The 21205-nt window shown below is 41.4% G+C and overlaps 1 protein-coding gene across 1 annotated transcript in view; it reads right to left on the bottom strand.

Moving 5' to 3' along the window:
• LOC125009939 (inactive N-acetylated-alpha-linked acidic dipeptidase-like protein 2) overlaps positions 1-21205 on the bottom strand; it is a 284469-nt gene that overhangs the window by 15469 nt on the left and 247795 nt on the right. Inside the window, exons 13-14 of the mRNA XM_047588201.1 lie at positions 15038-15131; positions 1428-1626 (exon numbers count right to left, since the gene is read on the bottom strand). Of these exons, the coding sequence (XP_047444157.1) occupies positions 1428-1626; positions 15038-15131 (293 nt within the window). The remainder of the gene's footprint in view (positions 1-1427; positions 1627-15037; positions 15132-21205) is intronic.

The raw sequence follows: 21205 nt of genomic DNA on the forward strand, positions 1-21205 counted from the left end.
CAGCTGACATCATTCGAACTTTGCTAGCTAGCGCTTATAAAGTTGAGCTAGTTAACGTTACGTCTGGAGGCGCTTTTTCCGGGTTTTAACCAACTCTATTTGAAATAATTGTAAATTTCCACGATCTAAAAAAAAACAAACTAGGATGCAAACATCAGGTTTTAAAAAGTACAGGTAACGTAGCTTTTTTGTATGTGAGCAACAAAAATAGCTTCACATGCTACGTTAGTTGGTCTCTTTTCTCCATCAGGTTGAATTCAGTGCACTGGGGCTGGAGGAAGATGGATATGGGAAGGAAAGGGAGGGAGAGATGCTTTCAGGAGCAAAAGGAAAAACAATGGAAGCACAACGTTGTTAGAGACGTGCAGAAATGTTTCCTATTTATTATGTTGAGACAGTGGTGGAGTAAATTAAACCACTATCACCACATGAATGCGTGCTTCAGTTTTGAACACATTTTGGTTCAAAATTTATCTGTTTGCTGACAGACTGTTGTCTTTGTTCGAGATATGGATACTTTCCATTGAAGTTTTCTCATGAAAGTTGTTTATTCTGACAAGTGTTTATCAGACCAGTGTGTTGAGTGGGACGCACGTTCCCTGCCAACGGACTCTCATCATTCCGCCAATCAACATTTGTTGGCAGTGATGCATCAACTAAATTGCCAGCAAACAAACAACAGGTTTCAATTAAAAAAAAAAAAAAAATGTCATTCTTACCAGTGATTTGTTGGACAGGAAACATCCACTTTTTTGCAACAACATTTTACAGGTATTCAAAATTTGAAATCATGTGATGCTGGAATGTGAGTCCGCCAACAAATAGGATGCCTCAACTTTTCACGAGAGTTCAGAAGGTATGTGAGACTATGCTAATGTCTGACCCAAGTGAACAGGAAGGCAGGACTGTGCTTTCCGAGAGAACAGAAGCCCCAGGCGGAGGGATGTTGTTTAGGTCACCAGCGAGTTTGCCAAGTTTAAATATAAGACCTTTTTAAATGCTGACTGGAATGGATTACACGTTTCAACCAGAAGAGAAAGGAACTGTTGACCCAGAAAAAACACGCCGTCTGCACATGACCTGAATAATTTTGCACCAGGAATAAACAGCGCACCAGCATTGCTGTAGGAGATTTCACGTCAAAAAATAAATAAATAATGCAACATTATTTAAACTTCCATCCCGCCCCAGTAAATTTACTCTTCGTCTTCTGCTGATAAACACCAACTTCTGTTCTTTGTCTGCCAGCATGTTCTGAGCAGACCAGTGCATTGGATCACCTGCCACGGCCCGAGGTTTTGGTCCTTTCATTTCCTGTCTTATTAATATGTAACCTTTTTTCACATATTTTAAAACTGAGGACGAACAGCAAACACTTACTTAGATCACTTACTTACAGATTATGTCCAACAGCAGCGTTCTCCTACCTGTACACTCCGGGCGGCGTCTGTGGGATGACGAAGCTCTTCTCCAGGTCACGGAGTACATCATTCAGCATCCGCACGTGGGAGCGGTCGCGCTCCTTCGGGTCATTCGCTGGCCGCATTATTTCGGACTGGAAGAAAGCCGCGTGGTCTCTGAGAGACGAGGCTGAGGACAGCAGGGGCGAAGACGCTGCAGTCTTGTCTGGAGAGACGTGCAGGAAAGCGACAAGTGTCAGAAAACAACAGATGAAAATTTTGTCAAGACGAAGTATCTGGAAAAAAATAAAAAATCACACGAGCTTATTGTGCTCATGAAAAACCTGAGAAATGGACAGTTTATGCCTGGAAGAGCATTTGGCGACACATAAACAGCATGAAGACAAGCTTCGGTATAATAAGAAGGAAGCATTCAAGCTTGCTCTTCACCTCAGCAACAGAACGCTGCATGATTCAGTGTCTGTCTCAGTTTCCATAGATAAACCTGATTTATATATCGTAACATTCAACCTGCATACGGGCTGTTTATCAGACATACTGTGATCAGATAAAACTCAGGGCATGATGAACACAACCTTCTCTCTCTCTCTCTCTTTTTTTTAATATAGGCGTAAATGCCAGGGCTCTAGTGGAATAAGTAGAGCGGGTTGTCCACAAACCAAAGTCTTAGCGGTCTGATGTGTCCAAGCACTTGAGCCAGACACTGAACGCCGCGTTACTCTCAGGACGAATAGCTAGATGAGTCACTGTAGCTGTAAAGCACCTTGAGGACGAGGCAGAAAGGTCCTATATACAGTATAATAGACAGAAAAGTGCTTCATAAATCCAAGAGCATTTCCCATAACAAGTATAAGTGGGGCTCCAGTGTAAACATGCAAACAAAGAAGATAGATCAGCTACTTCTACACAGGGGGGGGCAAACAAAGACTCGTATGTTCTTCTGCCCTCAGTTACTGATTTATTCCTGACGGTGGACTTCATCTGCCAAGCTTTCATCTACTCTAAGCAGACGGCGTAATGGAGCTATCGGGGCAAACAAAGTGCTGCTGAATCTGTGTCTGCATCAGTAAAGCTCGGTGTGCAGTGATAAGTCAATGCAGCAGCAGCAGCATAATCTTCGAGACACAGTCGAAGCTACAACCCATTCGCATCAGTATACACTGCAAACCCTGGCCAATAAGGTAAGCGTCAAGAACAAAAAGAAAAAACAAAAAACGCAGTCACGGTTAAAGTCGATCTGAAGATTGCTCGGTTCAAAATAGTGTAACAATTGATTCGCGAGGCAAAGCAGGACTGGAATGTTTTTAAAGCTGTGACTGGCAACCTGGACCCATGGTACTTATGCTGCACTCAGGGTATCGTGAGAGGACATGAAACAGCTCCTATGAAGACAGAAAACCTCAAAAAGCACTGGGCCCAGACCATGTCACAACCTCTTGTCTAAAAGCTTGTGCTGACTAACTGGCTCCATTATAGGCCCCATTCCACCATCACCCCGTTCCCTGAGAATGCCTATTGCTCTGATGTCTGTCATCACAGAGTCCTGGTGAACTACCGAGGTTCAAGAAAGTCACTTCTGATATGTAAAAGTACGACTGCCAGTAAGGACTGTTCTCGTTAAACCAATGACTGAACCTCTAAAAACCCAACCAAAATCTGCCACTTCATTATCAGATTTTGCATTCTGGACGTATAACAGACTGTAGCATTGTCCTACCTGTACTCTCCCTAATTTAGGATAAGCTTTGACCATCGTGTAATAACCCAATGCAGATAACAAACGGAAAAGAAGGTCAGGAAATGCATCATTACATGAATAAATCCGACAGATTTCCAAGCTCTCCTCACATATTGAGTGGTCAGGCATATGACATGTCAGATGGTGAGACGTTGCAGGTCAAGTGTCTGGCATATTGACAGCATATATCAGCTGCTGGTATCAAATTAGAAAGCGAGACTTGGACATGTTTACTTCCGTATGTTATAGATTTGAAAGCCTTCAAGTTTCGAGACATAATGAGGTTAGAATTACGGATCGGCCTCTTTCTCCCCCTCCATCCCCAACCTGTTGTGTTTCAAACCTCGTGCCGGGGTAACCTTTTCCCTCCAACCAGACACATTTCAACACACAAAAAAGTTGTGTGGCTGGGAGAAATTAACCCATAGGGACAACCGGCTCTGCATTGCGAGTAATCTGCAGAGCTTTGGTCCCCACAGTTTAATAAAAGCACACACAATACCAGTCACTCACAGAAGGCCGTCCTCATTAGCTTGTCAACAGAGGGCAGCCTTGTTTTACAGTACATCTGGCACAACAAATCAATTACCTTTCATTTACAGTTAATTGGCTGTATTCCTGGCTCTATTAAATTATATCGGGCTGGTTCCAATGGACCCACGTCAGAAAGACTGGAATCTGTTTTACACTACCTGTATTGGGCCAAACTTTTTGACTTAACTGTCAGTTAGAAATAGATATCTTGTGAAAACTACAATAAAGTAGGCGCACAACACCAGACAATTTCATGCTGGTATTTAAATTTGAAATAGAACCCATGTTTGTAATTAGGCCAGACCTCTTTATCAGCAGGAGAAGAGTAGACCTGCCCAGTGTGGCATCAGTGTGGCATTTAACCCCCAGGCTCTCTTGTTCGACATCGGCCTAGGAAGAAATCCGCACACTGGAATTTTCCCTCAAAATGGCATTAAAGGATAACTACATGCACAGCCCCTCGTCTACCATCCCTGTATTACTCTCAACATACAGTGATTCCCATGTTCCTGTTTCTGCCCATCTTTCTTCTTCTCCTTCTTCTTCTTCTTCTTTTCTTCTTCATGTCATCTGAGCATCTATCATCATATCATACCATATTAAAAGAGATATAAACAAGTAACTTAAAAAAATGAATCAAAATACCATGACACAGGTGTGTTTTTGCATTTCTTGAGATCAGAGCGTGTCACAGTAGGTAGCGAACAGAGCTTGACTCATTGGAGGGGAAGGAGGAATACAGATGAGACAAAAATAGACAATGAGATCTGTTCTCTCCTACAAATTTAAATGGCTCTGCTTCCTCTGAGCCAGCTGGGACTCATGAAATATTGTTTGATTGTTGTAATCCATCACATCTTTTGACACATAGGGACGTGTGTGAGTGCGTTCGCGTCCCGGTATACAGTTGGGACTTAGCCTCATGCAGTAACAGTGGCGGAGAGAAGACGAGGAAAACAAAAGAGCTTCAAGGTGATGCTTTCATTCAGCTGGATATTTTCTTTTTAGTACACCAGTGTCTGCTGATATTGGTGAATGCCAAGGTTTGTTAGTTCGTGGGTTCATTTTGAATTATTCTTAAAGAACACCGTCTTTGCTTTAAATGTGCGGAAAGCAAAAACCATCCTATTTACACAAAAATTAAGTCATCACTTCGAGAAAAGCTCAACAAGGACCAGCCCCAAGACGATCAGGTGTCACTTTCGAGATCTACCAAAGCTGCAGCTACTCAAGACGTCACTGAACCTTTTACAAACATTCAAGCCTGGCACTGGACGCCTGCTGGGGTCTAGTCGTCCCTAAAGAACTGAAACACCCAAAGGCCCACCTTATGGCTGGCTGTAACTCATAGGTAGAGCGGGTTGTTTATGATCTGGGGGGTTAGTGGTCCGATCCTTGGTACCAAATGCAAACAAATGGGTAAATTGGTCTTTGTGGCTGTAAAGCTCTTTAAGTAATAGCTGGAAATGCATTGTACAGACACGAGAACACTTGACTTTAAAGACTAATATCTTTTAACAATGGACCCAGGTGAGACAGGTGAAGGTTTAGCTGAGTCATCAAGAAGGAAAGCGCTCTCAGTTATACAGTTAAAAAAATATATGGGTTTAAGTACGCAAAGTGTACCTTTGCGTACTTAAACCTGGGGAACCACTACACAACTTTCACAGTCTTTACAGATGCTGGTGCCGTACTAAGCTAGGTATCTGGGGTCTTGTAGTTGATTTCTGGCTGGTGGTCAGTTTTTCAGTTGGACTGAACTTCTGAAACAGTTTTGCCTGTGTAATAATGAATGCACTGCAACCAACCAACATCATATACTGTAGGAATTCGTGCTAATGCCATAACTCGATTAATCTCGCTTCCATTTCTGCGGTCCAGGTTTGCTTTGTCGCCACGTTCCCATTCTCACTGTTTGCCGCTTTTATATTCCCACTTCTTCCCGCCGTTTTCTGATGCGATTTCCCACGTCCCACCCTCTCTTTTTTCATTGGCTGTCGGAAACACTTGTTTGCAGTTTGGGTGGTAATCAGTTCACACTACCTGATTGCATCCAGATTTGGCTAAAAAGTTCAACCATGTTTGACTGATTGACTGCAACTCACAGAAAATCGTGAACCTATAGTTGTGCCAGTTTCTGCTCAAAAGAAGTTCTCAGGAAGGTGATACTAAACTATTCTGTTTTGTATAATACGCCACATAGAAATGATCACAACCAAGAGAGAAGAGTGCATTTGTGGGCATACAATAAATGTTGTTCTTCTTAAATGAACTAGTTGTCTTGATTTACATGACGATAAAATAATGACTATTATATGATTATGTAAAAACTAAGCAGTAAATACATGAAGCTTATATAAAGTGTTTGATATAGATCATTTATTGAAAGAAAATTGTAAATTCAGTTATTTCTATTCTTCATCCTGTTGGCTGTGATGTCCTCGGTGATTGGACAGTCACTTCATTTCTATTTCAATATCACAATGTAACTGCCTTTTCATTTGACACTCCTTCACTGATTACAAGCAGTCTTCCACAGCTTTATGTGTATTACAACACTTTGTAGGGTGCGTTGAAATAAAATGTTCATTCAAGGTCAGACAAAGGACACTGCTTCCAGTTTTCATTGGGATAAAATCATAGAAGGACATTTTTTGCAGTAGTTTTTTTCTGGTCAGGCATAACATTATGACCGAAAGTAGTGCAGGTCTCCAAAACAGTGTCTCTACAACAGTTGTGACTCATCAGAGAAAAGACATAGCCCCTGTGGGGGTGACCTGTGGTGTGAAGTTACAGAATGCTATGTTAGTGGGGGCCTTTGGGGGCTATGGGTTAAGGGGAGGGGTCTCTGTGGATCAGGCTTGTTCCTGTGCATCCCACAGATACTTGATCAGTTTGGGATCTAGTGAATTTGGAGGCCAGGTCAACACCTTGTGCTGTTTTTCCAAATTTTTTTTTGAAATGTTCCTAAACTGTTATTTGTGTGTGTGTGCCCGTCTCAGGCTGCTGCCATCAAGGAGTGTCATTGCTATAGGGTGGGGGTACCTGATCTGATCTAGGTGAGTGCTACATGTCTAGCTAACATCCATATAAATGCCAGGTCCAAACATTTCCCAGCAGAACGTTGTCAAAAGATGGTTATTCTCTTCTGGCTGATCAGGGCACATTGTTCAGAATTAGAGAACTGTCATTCTCTCTTCCCCCTCTATGCCACTCTCTGGCCGTCCCTTAGCAAATAGGAACCTATTTGCCACATTCTGTGCAAAGCTCATTCCTGTTAGAAGGGATTTTTTCTTCAACGTTATTGCCTTAGTGGTTGCTCTGGGGGGTTTCAAACTTTGGACTCTATAAAGAGAGACACTTTTGATTGCTACTGGGCCTACATGGTAAATGTCCTTGTGTTTATATCACCCATTTCTACATATTATGACTCCAAGGTCTTTACAGTTACAATGTTTTATCTACCCACTCGTTCACATGAGCGCACACACATTCACACACCACTGACAGGCACTGGGAGCAACTCAGGGTTCAGTGTCTTGCTCGAGGACACGTTGGCATGTTGTCCATGTGCTGGGGATTGACCTGGTAACCTTGTGATTAATGGAAAACCCACTGAGCCAGAGCTGCAGTTCAGTTCAATGTTAGGAGTTGAGTAATTCAGTCCAAAATGCCCAAGAAAAATAAACAAAGTTTGCATTTTTACAAGAAGAGTCTCCATTCCTTTTGCTTAGCTTGGTCCGTTTAAGTATATTTTAAATTACTTGATGTGCACATCTTAAACAAGGTTCCCATTCCTTTGCCAGGCTGCCAAGTGCTTGTTTAAAGAGAACTCAATAGCTTCATGCCAAATGTACAGTATCTAGAGTTTATCAGGCTTAGAATCCTTTCAGTGTCTACTGTACATTTGTTTTCAGTGGCGAAGCTAAAAAGCTCCCAAATGCCTCATGCTCCCCTACGACTGACTGTAGAATGTAACAGTAAAATGGATGAGAGGATAAAGAAACCTTGTAGTGAAGACAAACTCACTCACTTGCCTGCTGGTGCTTGTCAGTCATAATAGCTGTACAAGGTACAAAGGATTCATTCACAGGAAGACATATTTACTTGGATTTCTTGAGTGCATTTTATATTAATTCAAATTGATCACAGTAGGCGTGTATACATTTCTTTAAGCACTGCTATTGAGGACCATAGGAAGCTCTGCTACTGAACGCTATCTCTACTGTAAATTAATGGAGATTTATGTCAGATCAGACAAGGCCAAAGGCAGTTCTATAAGAAAAGAGGGAAAAAAGGAGAGAATGGTGATTAAAAAGTTGAACAAAAGGTTTTGGGGGGTTTCAATTAGCTCCGGTTGTTTGATCTTAGTATCCTCCATGACTGCCAGTCATGAATACTGCTGTGCTGCATGCTGGCTGTGAAGAATCCATTTAATATCACTAGTCTTGTGCTGCAGAGGGGAGGGGGGGGCTGCTGAAATGCCCAGAGACCAGGCGCACACGCACATATAGCCATTCCCGATCCCGTAAAATGTACAAAATATATACCGTGCAATTTGAACAGAATGTTAATCCAAATAATATAAAGAGGACTAAGGACTAAGAAATAAATTAACCAATTATAAAATAAAATTCACAACAGACAAAAAGAGCAGTGTGTCAACTGCTCTCTTCTCCGGGGATGCTGCTAACTACACTTCTCGGACACTTCTCAGATGTTTAATCAAATTTGAGATCCCTTGCACAATATCGCCTTCAAGCACTTGTTGCAGGTTGCCAAGTCTGCATCTTTTGAGGTGAAGTCCAGCCAAACCTTTAACCCTTTTTGAAGGTTAATTTCCATCCATGCAGATGAAAAACTGACGTGACGTCACATGTAGCGTTGACACATCAGTAAGAGCTAAGGGGGCAGTAATTAAAAATTCAGCGGCACCAAAAAGAAGCACCAAAATCTGAGTTTCTTTTCAGTCTGGTTACTACCGTTGGCGTCAACACAGTATCGGTGCCCATCCCTATTGATCGAAGTGTGTGGGAATACTTCACTGGAGATGAAGCCCAGTCTGCCGTGACATACAGAGTGTAAGTCAGTCCTCAAACAACAAACACCAAAACAACGGTCCAAATCCTCTCGACAGGAGTCAAATAACAAGTTCACCAAACACCCTGTAGCAAGGCACAGAGAAAGAAGGCTGCAAATCAACAATTTGGTGGATGGTGGATTTCATTGTCAAAGATGTGAAACATTTAGTTACAGTAGATGGAGAAGGCTCCATTGTACCATCTTACAACATACTGCAGAGTACTATTAAACGGTATAGATGGTACTGAGTTGCAGCCTGTTTTTATACAGGCTATACATATCTGGAACACAGAGTATCTGGCATGAGCTGCCTATTCTCAGCATAGGTATTCAGGTCAAGAACATCAATTTCCTTGTTGCAAAGTATTACTTTCTACAGCCTTTAACATCTGTCCAACACAGCTTTTGTCGAGTTTTAACGCAAGTCAATGTATTTATGCAATCAATGATGTGGATTGTGAAAATAACTTCCAGAATCAGTGGATCATCCTACGTCTGCAACACTTCTGCGTCCTTTTTATCATCTTCACAATTATGAGGCATCTCTACTATTAACAAGCCAGCTTTAAATCTGCAACCACTGCCATTAACAGGCCGCACACAACACTAGCCCCGCACCGGGAATTATTTATCGTGCTTTCCTATCTGTTACCACACTCACACACATCAGAAACTATTTATTTCACTGTCCCATTCCTCCTCCTCTTCCTTCCCTCCATCTGGTGCCTCTCTGTATTTTTAAACCAGCCGAGATAAAAGCCCTGTCCCACCTGTTTTCGGGGCTGCGCGGGAGCTGCTCGGTTAAAGCAAAATCATTGGGAATATCCGCACGCGCAGCTAATTCAAATTTATAACTTTAAGACATTTATAATGCCACCTAGAATTAAATTTAATACCAATTTAATAACCACAATAAAGAGCCCAAAACCTGTCACAAGACTCCCCTTTCTCATTACACACAGCTGATGAACATAATAAAACTAAATGTTTGGCATAAGGAAAATGACACTGTGTGGTGGTGTATGGGGACATGCTTATTACAAAGCCTGTTCTCAACGACCTTCAAGCAAAACTGAACTCTGCTGCTACTCTTGTGCCATTCACATATGTTTTCAGGGATTTGTTCCATATATGTTTGATTTGCTCAACTGAGTTAGATTAAAAAGAAAAGTGCATTTGCATACATGCATTGTTTTTGGGGATTCTCGCCCCAAATAAAGGAGGATGGATGTAAATCCAATGGGTCAACGCCCGCTTGGAAACTACTAATTCAGGCTGCAGTGACAGAGCCCCTGCAAGTAAAGAGTGGGTGTGGAAAAAACTCGTTTTGGTGGCTAAAGAATTTGTTCCGTTAAATCAACTCAATCTTCCCCACTGCAAACTGGTTTTACCAGCAGGGGTGTACAAAATCCTCGTATGACTTACACGGGAGAGATGTGATGTCAGCTGAGCCAACAGCAGACACCTCTCCACCAAGACATATAATCTTCCCAGGTCCTGTAAGCAACAAGACAAACAGCAATGTCGATATGGAAACAGAGATATTGCAGTCAGCTACAGTTCCTGCATCAAAACCAAATGTACTTGAGAAATCCATCTCACCGTGCACACCAGAGAATGCTGCTTGTTCCTTTGGTCAGGACACCATCCAGCATGGCTAACCCTATCTGTTTGTATATATTTCTCCACTGTTTTGTGGGGTTTACTTTACTCCAATTCCCTCTCAAAGCAACATAAGGGTGCAGCTTGGTTTTCTAGCAACAGCCAAAATCCAACATCCCCCAGGAGTATTTCATGTAAAGTTGTAAAATTTACAAGATTGACTTCTAACTAACTTCTGTTACACGTAAGCCTGCTATTCTTTTTCATAAGTCATATAAGGGTCATTCCCACATTAGCTTTTAATACACATGTTATTCACTTTAATGGAAGGTTCAACAAAGTTTGTCTCATGCAATGAATTATATACAGTCTGTTTTTAAAAATATCAGGTCTGTTTTGTCCCTCAGGACCCAAGTCCTACTAACGCATGGCACGAGGTTTTACAAAGGATTGAAGTTAGCATCTGGTTCCAGGCCAGCCAATTGTTTTCTTGCACCAAGTCCCCAGACACATCATTGCAAAGATCCTCAGTTAAAGTTATTCAACAAATTCGGTAACTGGAGCAGTCCAAACTACACTTAATTACACACAACATTTTTCACAAAAGGAACACACAAACACACTAAAACTACTTTTACACACTCAACAATCGAGCAATTTCAGGAAGACAGACACTCTGACGCTTAAAGGTGTATATTATTTACATTTTCTCATAAATGCTGGTATCATCATCAGTGGGTGTTCTCTCCTCACTGACATAAATCAGATGGTTTTGCTCCTGTTAAATTTAAATTTCATCCTTTCCCTGCTGTCGGCTGTCATTTCACTACCAGATCAGTGCCACTCTTCTCCGCTGCATTCACCTTATCAGAACTAAGTCCCTGGGTTTTTCCTCTGAGCCCATTAGTAAACATCAGATCACATCACATCCATTCAGATGCGATCTTCGCATATTATACTCTTCCTATAGTGCGTGTCAAATACAATTAATTGTTTCTCATTCATTCATGCCCTTACGTCACATGCGTAGACGCGGGGACCCATCTGCTCAAGGCCCGCTGGGTAGACGAATGAAAAAAGGCCTGTCATGCCACCATCTATTGTCCTGCGCTCATGCTGTGATTGTTTTTCATTTTGGCATCACCATCGTCTTTGAACCAAAGTCTCCCTCAGCTCCTCCTCCTCATAGTTATTAATTGAACATCAGCAGGCCTTTGGCTGTCCATGCACAGACCCTATACAGATATTCTTGCTCGGTCAAACTTTGCCAATAATATGTCTTTGACTGGAACTGATAGAGATTAGAGGCCAGGGAATAGACATACGGCAACAATGAGGGATTAACTGACGAAGATACAGACATAGAGGCTACGGGCCGCTATAATAATCAGTCATCTCAGTCACTCTCAGGTTATAATCTGTCCATTAGTCTCACATGAGGAAGCGTAACCACTCAGTCTAGGCTTTAATGGGACTATGCTTACATGCTTAGACTCAGCCAGTGAACCTGAGGCATTGACTGATTGCCTTAGGTAAAATGAATGAGACTTGAAGTTGGAGCTACAGTACATGTGGTAGAGCTCGTCTCTCCATTGCTTTCAATTTCTGATCATTGTCTTGTGAATGACTGATACCACTCGGTTTATAGATTCATTTCATCAGAAGCTCGTGGAATCGATTCTGCGTGGCGTGCATTCTGTTGGTCATCACCGCTTCAGTTTTGAGTTACCCGATGCATGAAGAAAGTAATATCGCATTTTGTTCATTCCGAGTTCTTGTGAAGGCAGCACGCAAGCTAAGTATAACAAAGCCTTTGTTGTGCATCCTCTTTTGAGGGAGGGCCGTCTTAATATTCAAGGACAGAGTCTTTGCATGCTGGCTGGGAGACTGTGACTGAATAAGCTGATTTGGGCTCAGACGGCCTGAGAGGTCGTTTAAATTCAGACCTTGAGTAAAAGGCTGCGTTCCTTTTACTATGCAAGTTGCACACCCATTTTGGGTGATTAATATGTAAATCACTTCATGTAAGTCACACACAAAGGACCACATTCCCAAATGAAACATGTTCTTGTTCTGGACAATCTTAACCCATAATACATACACTGCCTATAAAAAGTATTCACCCTCCTTGGATATTTTCTCCTTTTATTGCTTCTATAAATGAAATCATGACCAACACAATTTGGCATTTTAGACAAAAAATAAAGAAAGAAAAACTCCCTCATGTCAAACTGAAAACAGATTTTTACAAAGTAATGTCAATTAATTCAAACTAATAACGCAAAATACATGATTTCATAAATATTCACCCCCTTCAAGTTAATATTTAGTAGATGCACCTTTGGCTGCGATCACAGCACTGAGTCTGTGTGGATACTTGTCGATCAGGCTTGCACATCTAGACACTGGAAATTTTCTCCATTCTTCCTTGCAAAACTGCTCAAGCTCTGCCAGGTTGCTCGGGGATCGGGCGTGAACAGCTCTTTTCAAGTCCTTCCACAAATTTTCGATCGGATTGAGGTCTGAGCTTTGACTCGGTTACTCCAGAACATTCACATGCTGAGCTTCAAACCATTTTGGTGTAGCTTTTGCCGTATGCTTTGGGTCGTTATCTTGTTGGAAAATATATCTTCCCCCAAGATGGAGCTCTCTTGTAGACAGACTCAGACTCCAGGATTTGGCAATATGATGCTGCATTCATTTCCCCCTCTGCCTTAATAAGCCTTCCAGGGCCTGTTGCTGAGAAGCATCCCCACAGCATGATGCTGCCACCACCATGCTTTACGGTGGTGTGCAGTGTTTGGCTTTCACCAAACATACCGTCTGGTCCGATGGCCAAAAAGCTCAATTTTTGCCTCATCAGACCAAAGAACCTTCCTCCAACTTGAGTCAGGCTCACTCAAACAGCTTTGACTGGTAAAGAACCCGGGCAAAAAGTTGTGTTATGTACAGTCTCTCCCACCTCAGCTACTAAAGCTTTTAACTCCTTCAGAGTGGTTGCAGGTGTCTTGGTGGCCTCCCTCATCAGACTTTCACTAATTGTGAGACTACCAGCATTTGTGAGCTGGGCGTTAGCTGAATTAGGTCTATCACTTTAAAGGGGGTGAATATTTATGAAATCATTTTTTCTACATTATAAGTTTTAATTAATTGACATCACGTTGTAAAAATCAGTTTTCACTTTGACATGAAATAGTTATATTTTAATTCTTGTAAAAAAAAAAAACAAAAAAAAAAACAAACAAATTACATTGACTGTGATTTAATTGATAAAAGCAATAAAAGGAGAAAACATCCAAGGGGGAGTGAACTTTTTTATAGGCAGTGTAAAACTCTAGTTTTTCGAGACAGTGTTAAACATAAACTTACATGTATATGTATGAATATATACATATATATAAAATATTACAGCGTGCTTCTGGACGGGGTCAATGTGTAATATGTGGCCTTGTAATAGGCTCAGCAGTAACAGGGGCGGAGCCTATTGTGTACAGATCGACAAGTCTAGTGTGGTGCTCTGTGTCAAATGGAATGAGTGAAGGGCTAAACTAAAATATGTTGGATTCGTGTTAAAATTTTATTTATGAGGGAAAAATAAAAAAAAAATACATATATTTAAAAAATGTCTAATCTACCAAAGATTTTGCGACCCCTATGCAGTACCTCTGTGGACTCCCTGTTGAAGACCTATGCTCTATAATTATGTATAAAAAACAGTATGTAAGACTTGGTTCTTCATTTTTGTACTCTGAGTCTCTAATGCAATTTTTTTTAAAAGAAATATTAAATATAAAAAAGAATATTCTACAGAGCTAAAACCTGTTGTGCCATGTTGGGAACATCCTGGCCTTTTCAGTGCTATATACTTAGTTGGGTTGTGACATGTGCAACAGGAGCATTTTAAAAATAACTGGCACCTCACCAGCCAAGTTTTATGTGAAAAAAGAAAGGTAGTAGTTGGAAAATATACAGGAATGGTGGTTCTAAAGTGGACATTTGGTGTGATTTAGTTAGAAAAGGGTTTTAGCTAACTTTTAAAGACATTAGAAGTCAAGTTTGTTGGCGTAACTTTTTTTGCTCTGACTAGCCAGACAGTTTGAGCATGTGTTCCTATTATGTAGTCAACAATAATGAACAACACACATGCGCAAATAAACCACTATAGGTGTGCTGGTGCCATGATACTACCTGGCACAGTAGACACTCACAAAATATTTAAAAAAAATGCAACCATTTTTTCATGAAAGTCTAATGATGGATATTCTAATTACAGACACTACTTTGTGTTCAAAGAACACTACATTTATTCACACTTGTACTCTGGCCATGGTTTATAGAACTTGCACTAACCATTGTAACCTTATGCATAAATGTTAACACGAAAATAACTCAATTTCACCCGTAATGCTCAAATTGTGCACCTTGACTCAATAGAATAGCCTTTTCTGTGCTATCATGAACTGAATTCTCCACACAAACACTGGTGGGGAAAAAATAAACCCAAGGAAAAAGTAATTATGAACCAAGGTGCTAATTTTACAGCTCGACTACATCCACTATAGCTCACGGGCGTGCTTTTTGTAATTCTGCGAATTCTCTGGCTCACCACAAAACCGCACCATCGCCACCAACCCTGTTATTATATCTTCATCAGTGTTACCTTTCAGTTTGTTTTGAACATCCAGAGCAATGTCCAGAGGGTAGAAAGGCAGTACGGGATCATTGACCAGGCGGAGAATGGCTTCTGCTGTCATCTGTAGAAACACAGACATTAAAATGTAAATGAAGTTAGTTTGCAACTTGTTTTTTTCCTGATGACTGCAGCCACACACCCACTGCAGTCTAAGCAGAGAAAATACAGTCTGATTAGCTGTGTGTATGATCTGCAGATAAACACCAACAGTATTCAGTGCTTTTTTTTTTTTTTGACTTTGCCAAAAATGTATCTCACTGTGGGTGTTGAACGTCTGAGTCTCACATCCACGATCTGTTAATGAGCAGGTACAGGATGTTGTTCAGACTAACGCATGGTTTGTACTCTGTACTCTGTCAATTTAGCGTAGCTACGGTAACAGCCCAGACCCTATGCAGACCCTAACGCCGTAGCCTGACGTGTACCTGCCCAGAAATGGGACCAGGCGTCACGTTGACATAGACCACAAGACCTGTGATCGGTCCGCTTGGTAGTAGCATGTTTCCACTTTAGTATTTCCAGCTGCTTCTCCATCTCCACAATTTTCTAATTGATAGTTTTGGATCAATAAAGGTGAAACACATCAAGGAGGTCAACTGAGGAGGCTCGAAGATACAACATTTGTATGACTTGCCTTCGCCAAAAGTAGAAACAAAAATGAACTCAACTGGCAAAAAAAAAAAAAAAAAAAGACAAAAGTGACAAAAGTGCTGACTAGTATTTGGGTGCCATTCTTTCACACAGCTTTCAGACTGTACACTATCATGCTCTTTAAGTACCAGTAGGTAGAAAAGCACTGCATAAATACAGGACCGTGGGCCAATGTAGTGAGATGTGGTTGAAAAAAAGGTTAATGATGGTAGAATGTGTATAACCCAGAATACTAGATATGGCCCTAAATTTTTAATAAATTATTATGAACCAATGGTACATAAAATCTCTGTATGAGCGGCAATGTCTTAGAAAAAGGCCGGCAGTTATATCAACTCACAAACTCATCCCTGAAACCCCAAATTAGTTGAGACTGCCATGCCATGTAATGTATTTCCTTACAGTCATGAGTAGAGTATAATGAGTGTGGGATAATATTAATATGTTTGTATGGAAATAAAATTTATGCATATTCACGTATTAATTCTTCCTAAACAGAAGACACACAGCTGAAAATGACAAGATTTTACAGGTGGCCTAAGCATTTGTTGTCATTCAACGTTTTTCAGGCCAAGGACCCCAAACTGATTAAGAGATTAAGTAGGGACCCCCTACCTACTATATGTGTTCTATATTAAACTCACCTCAGTGCTATTTATTAATATACAGTATTATTATCATTTTGCATTCAGTATTAAGTGATTCAAATAACAAACAGGTTCAAATATCCATTTCCTTATTTCAAACATGTGCAACAGTAGAGTGACATTAACATCTTCTGCCTCCATTCATGTCTTTACTAAAATATGTTGGATTCATGTTAATATGTATTTAAATGAATTTCATACCTACGCTTTGTTATTTTATTGTATTTCAGGGCCCCACAATGCCTGTACTTTACACCTCAGCTAATAAAATCTTGTTGTTAATATGTCTTTTAGAATATCTGTAAAGATGTGAATATGTAGAATAACTTATGGGACTGTGCCATTACTCTGCCATCATTGTGTATGGGTAATATGTAAGCCAGGTGACCTCTCCTTCTCCAGGCCACACCAAACAGACTCCGAGACCTTTACAGTGCCGCTGAATAATTTAGGAACTGAGATTAAATGTTAACACTGTCTAATCTTGAGAGCACACGTAAGACCAAAATGACATTATTCTTAGAACTGGTCTCTTTTTACTGACACCATCTACCGTGATACTAAGTGTAATGAGCGTGTCTCAGTAATATAAACTGTTACAGCGACTCTTTAATAATTTTATACAGGTGGTGGTGCATGTTATGCTTTTGTTTCTGGCCTAATTATAACTATATTGCATTTAATGGGTAGGTTTTATTTTATTTTATTTTTTTTAAATGTAGCATAAAATGTAGCATGGCAGTTTATTTTCTTCCTGTCGAATCCCGTGCTTTGTGATGTTCACAGCAAAGCCAGCGTTTTGCTTTGTGTACAGTTCTTCTTACATCAACCACATCCAGCTCCAACAGTCCAAAGCACATCACGTCCACATTTATGCCCACAGTTCTGCAACACTTTCAATCAATCACATGACTGGCACTTAGTGCGATGCAACGATTCGATCAGCCGCATCACGTTGTGCCTCGTCCTTCATGCTGCTGCCAGCGCCAGATCAGATTTTTTTCGCACAGCGCACCTCGGTGGTCCAGATTGTAAATTGAAAATCTGACACTCGGTGCAACCTTTTGCTTTTCTGACTGATTAGATAACAGCTGTCTTGTGAGGGGGAAAATAAATAATTGGGACACCTTTGGCTGCGGCGCGAGCAAACATTTATGGAGATCCCTGCTTGTTCTGGCGCCGCACACTGAGAAGCAGCGTCCAAATCACAGAGAGCGTCTGTCTGGCACCGCTCTCACGCTGAAGTGTCTGTCATCTTGATGCAAACAGATCACTGCCACTGATTCAGCCACTCTCTCATCAGGTAGAGGACTTGGCGTGCCTTCGCCTCGGTTTTTTATTGTGAGCACAACATCAGTGTGTGCTAACCAATTACTCCGTATTAAATCACAGCTCGGTCTATTGATATATCGATTCGCTTCTTCGCCGCCTAGACTGTTTCATTTTCGCAGGAAATACGCCGATGTGCAGAGCCTGCGTTGCAAGAAATCTGTATTTCTGAGCGCCGCACCATGATTGGAATCACTTTTATCAGGCTAGAATATTGCACTCGTGATTAAATCTGAGCAACGTTCATTTAAACATTAAAGAGATTTGACAACCTGCAAGACACAATGCAGAGTCAGACAGAGCTTTTCTCTCCTTTTTAACTCCTATTCTCTGGAAAAGCAATTTCATATAGATATATTTTGTAAATCAAATTATATCGATTGTCATTCACACTGCACATACACACCATAATCATTGTCACCTAAAGTACGCTACAGTTTGCTAGACTGTATTTAAATGTAGTTACAAAAGGTTGTATAGGCCGGAAGTTAGTCTGATGATGGATTAAAGTGTAGACGGATGTGGTGCAGTAGTTAGGGCGGGATGTCCATGAACCAGAGGGTAAGCGGTTCAGGACTAGAAACAACATGCTGAACTGTCCATGAGCAAGACACTGAACCCTGAGTTGCATCCGGTACTGAAATAAAGGACACTTTGCAAATACAAGATCATCTACCAAAAGCTTTGCTCCGGCAGTGACGCTAATACTACTGCTGTTATACTGTATTACACAAACAAGGACAACGCACATTTCAGTTCAACTTTGCTTAATGTGTTTCTGGAATGTGCAATGGAAAATAAAAGGGTAAATTCAAGATCAGTGTGTACTGTTCCTATATGTGTGTGAGTCTCTTTGTACAGCGTTCTTTCTGAGGACCAGTTCGAGTTCAGAGTGAGGACAGCTGTGCAGAGACATTTCACCACTCCTCACTTCTTTGCAATGGTGTTTGAGGGTCGATACTCGGTTCTAGGGTAAAGGTTACAATTAGGTTATGATTAAGATTAGGGTAAGGGTTAGGGTTGTTTAGATGGTTAGGATGAAGGGGTAAGGAATGCATTATGTCAACGGATGTCCTCACAAAGACAAGAATACAGGTCTTTCTGTGTGTGTACATGCTCTTGTAGAAACTATCTTTCTGAGGACCAGTTTGAGCTTACACCAGGGGTGTGAAACTCATTTTAGTTTGGGGGCCACATTTTCAGCCCAGTTTGATCTCAAGTGGGCAGGACCAGTAAGACAACAGAATAATAACCTATAAGTAACAACAACTACAGATTTTTTTTTCTGTTTGTTTTAGGGCAAAGAAGAACATGTAAATCAGGAGAATGTTCACATTTAATAAACTATAAAAAAAAGGAAAAGAAATAAAAAAGGAGAAATTTCTTTAGAAAAACAAGTGCAATTTGGGTACATTGCTGTCTGCTGTGTAGTCCTGGGTCTCATTGTTGTGTTCTGTCCACTTCTCTGACTAAAATTAGGGGTAGAAGCTATTTTCATTGAAAAAATACTTTGTCTTCTATGTAATTTTGTCACTTTGCAAATTCATGTTGCAGACCAAATTAGACCCTCTGGTGGGCCGCTTTCGGCCCGCGGGCCACACGTTTGACACCTGTGGCTTACGTCGGAGTGAGGACATTTTGGCTGGTCCTCACTTTTTTGGCCTCATTTTTTTGGCAGTTTTGAAGGTAGGGTATGGTTAGGGTTAGGGGTTGGGGTTGGGGTTGGGGTAAGGGTTGGGGTTAGGGTTAGGGTTAGGCATTTAGTTGAGATGGTTAGGGTAAGGGGCTAGGGAATGCATTATGCCAATGAGTGTCCTCACAAAGATGGCCATACAAGAATGTGTGTGTGTGTGTGTGTGTGTGTGCGCGTGTGTGTGTGTGTGTGTGTGTGTGTGTGTGTGTGTGCGTGCGCGCGTTCCATCTGACCTGTTTGGTTTCTGGCCAGTGAGCCTCAAGTCTGTCTCCAGTTGAGCAGACTCTTGGATGATTAGCTCAGTACCAGGTTCATCCACTCAGTGGTACGCATCACTCACCCATCACTCACTCAGTTACTCGCTTAGACACACGCGCACACGGACACACGCACACACGCACACACACATTTCTGGCCTTCACAGGTTGAATGTGCTGGAGGTCAGCCTTGGCCAAGTCTGGACAGAGAGTGGGGGCAGGCTGCCAGTAACCTCACTACAGGGCCACAGCTCTCACTTAGGACTCTAATTCACAGATGCCACTTGTAGCTTGTTAACATCGATATAAAATCTTCCAGCGATTTCAGAACTTGCTATGATTATTGCGCAACCCATGTCAAGGGGAGACAATGGGTGGACGCTGACACAGCCTGTTGGTTGATATGACCAAATTAAATGTAGGAATCTGAAGTGGTATTTTGCAAGTATCACTGTATAGAAATGATAAATGTATACGGAAAAACCAAAGCAAATAAAAATAATAACGCAGGATAAAAATGATAAGGCCGGCTGCTGCTCGACAGTCCAATAAGCCCTTTGAACTCTTCCTCTTTCTGGCCATTTAAATGAATAAATAGACGTGGGCAGTGAGGCTGGGCGGTGGGGAAAAACTTTTAGCAAACACCAAAATTTAAAGAAACAACCCAGCGAGCGATGATGAGTGTTTGGCCACAGGAATGCGCAGAAATGTGGCCAGAGTTATTTTGATTGGAGCGGCACAATCAGTTTTTGGACTGGTTTCCTACTGGCAGCCTTGATTTTTCTCTTCAGATGGTTTAAAACGTAAAATGCGTTCGAGGCCTTGACCGTGGTTTAAATGCCGTCTGCATATAAACAGTTTAAAAAGATGGATCAGCGGGGTTTAATACATTTAATGAGGTACTCTACGCATTTGCGCCTCTGCGCCTGTGTGATATCTGGCGACTTACTTAATCAACCTGCGCAGCTGTCCCTACGTAACACTCGTCTGCTAGTATTTTGAAAATGGCTTACAATGTACAGAACGGTTCTGCACCTCTCTGTGCTGTTGTCACTGCCACTGAAATCAATCTGGCAGGGGGAAAGATTAGAGCATTGATTTGAAGCCGGTGAGTAATACTACTGCAGAAAGCATACATCAAAAGCCTGTAATGTGGCGGGACAGAAAAGGCCGATGATTTCTTATTTATGGCCTTATTTCTGGATCGTCTCTTTCTAAGGCAGAGGCGAGAGAGAGAGAGGGAGAAGGAGAAGGAGAAGGAGAAGGAGAAGGAGAGGGAGAAGGAGAGGGAGGGCAAAGGGAAGGAGAGATAATGATGGAGGAAGAAAGGCAGAAAAGAGGCTGTGACATAACAGAAAGTAAAAGACAATCCGAGCTAAAGAAATATGACAGTTGGAGTGGAGTGGAAGATAGAACAAACTAGTCTCTTCTCCTTCTCCGTTTCTCCTCCTCCTCCTCTTCTGCCGGCATGACCCGGCTCCCTTCATCTCATTTCCTGACCCGAACTTCTACATTTTAATAAAATCAACGCCATCTTTCAACATTACATTTCAGGAAT

Source organism: Mugil cephalus, chromosome 6 (genome assembly GCF_022458985.1).
Source record: "Mugil cephalus isolate CIBA_MC_2020 chromosome 6, CIBA_Mcephalus_1.1, whole genome shotgun sequence".
Taxonomy (NCBI): domain Eukaryota; kingdom Metazoa; phylum Chordata; class Actinopteri; order Mugiliformes; family Mugilidae; genus Mugil; species Mugil cephalus.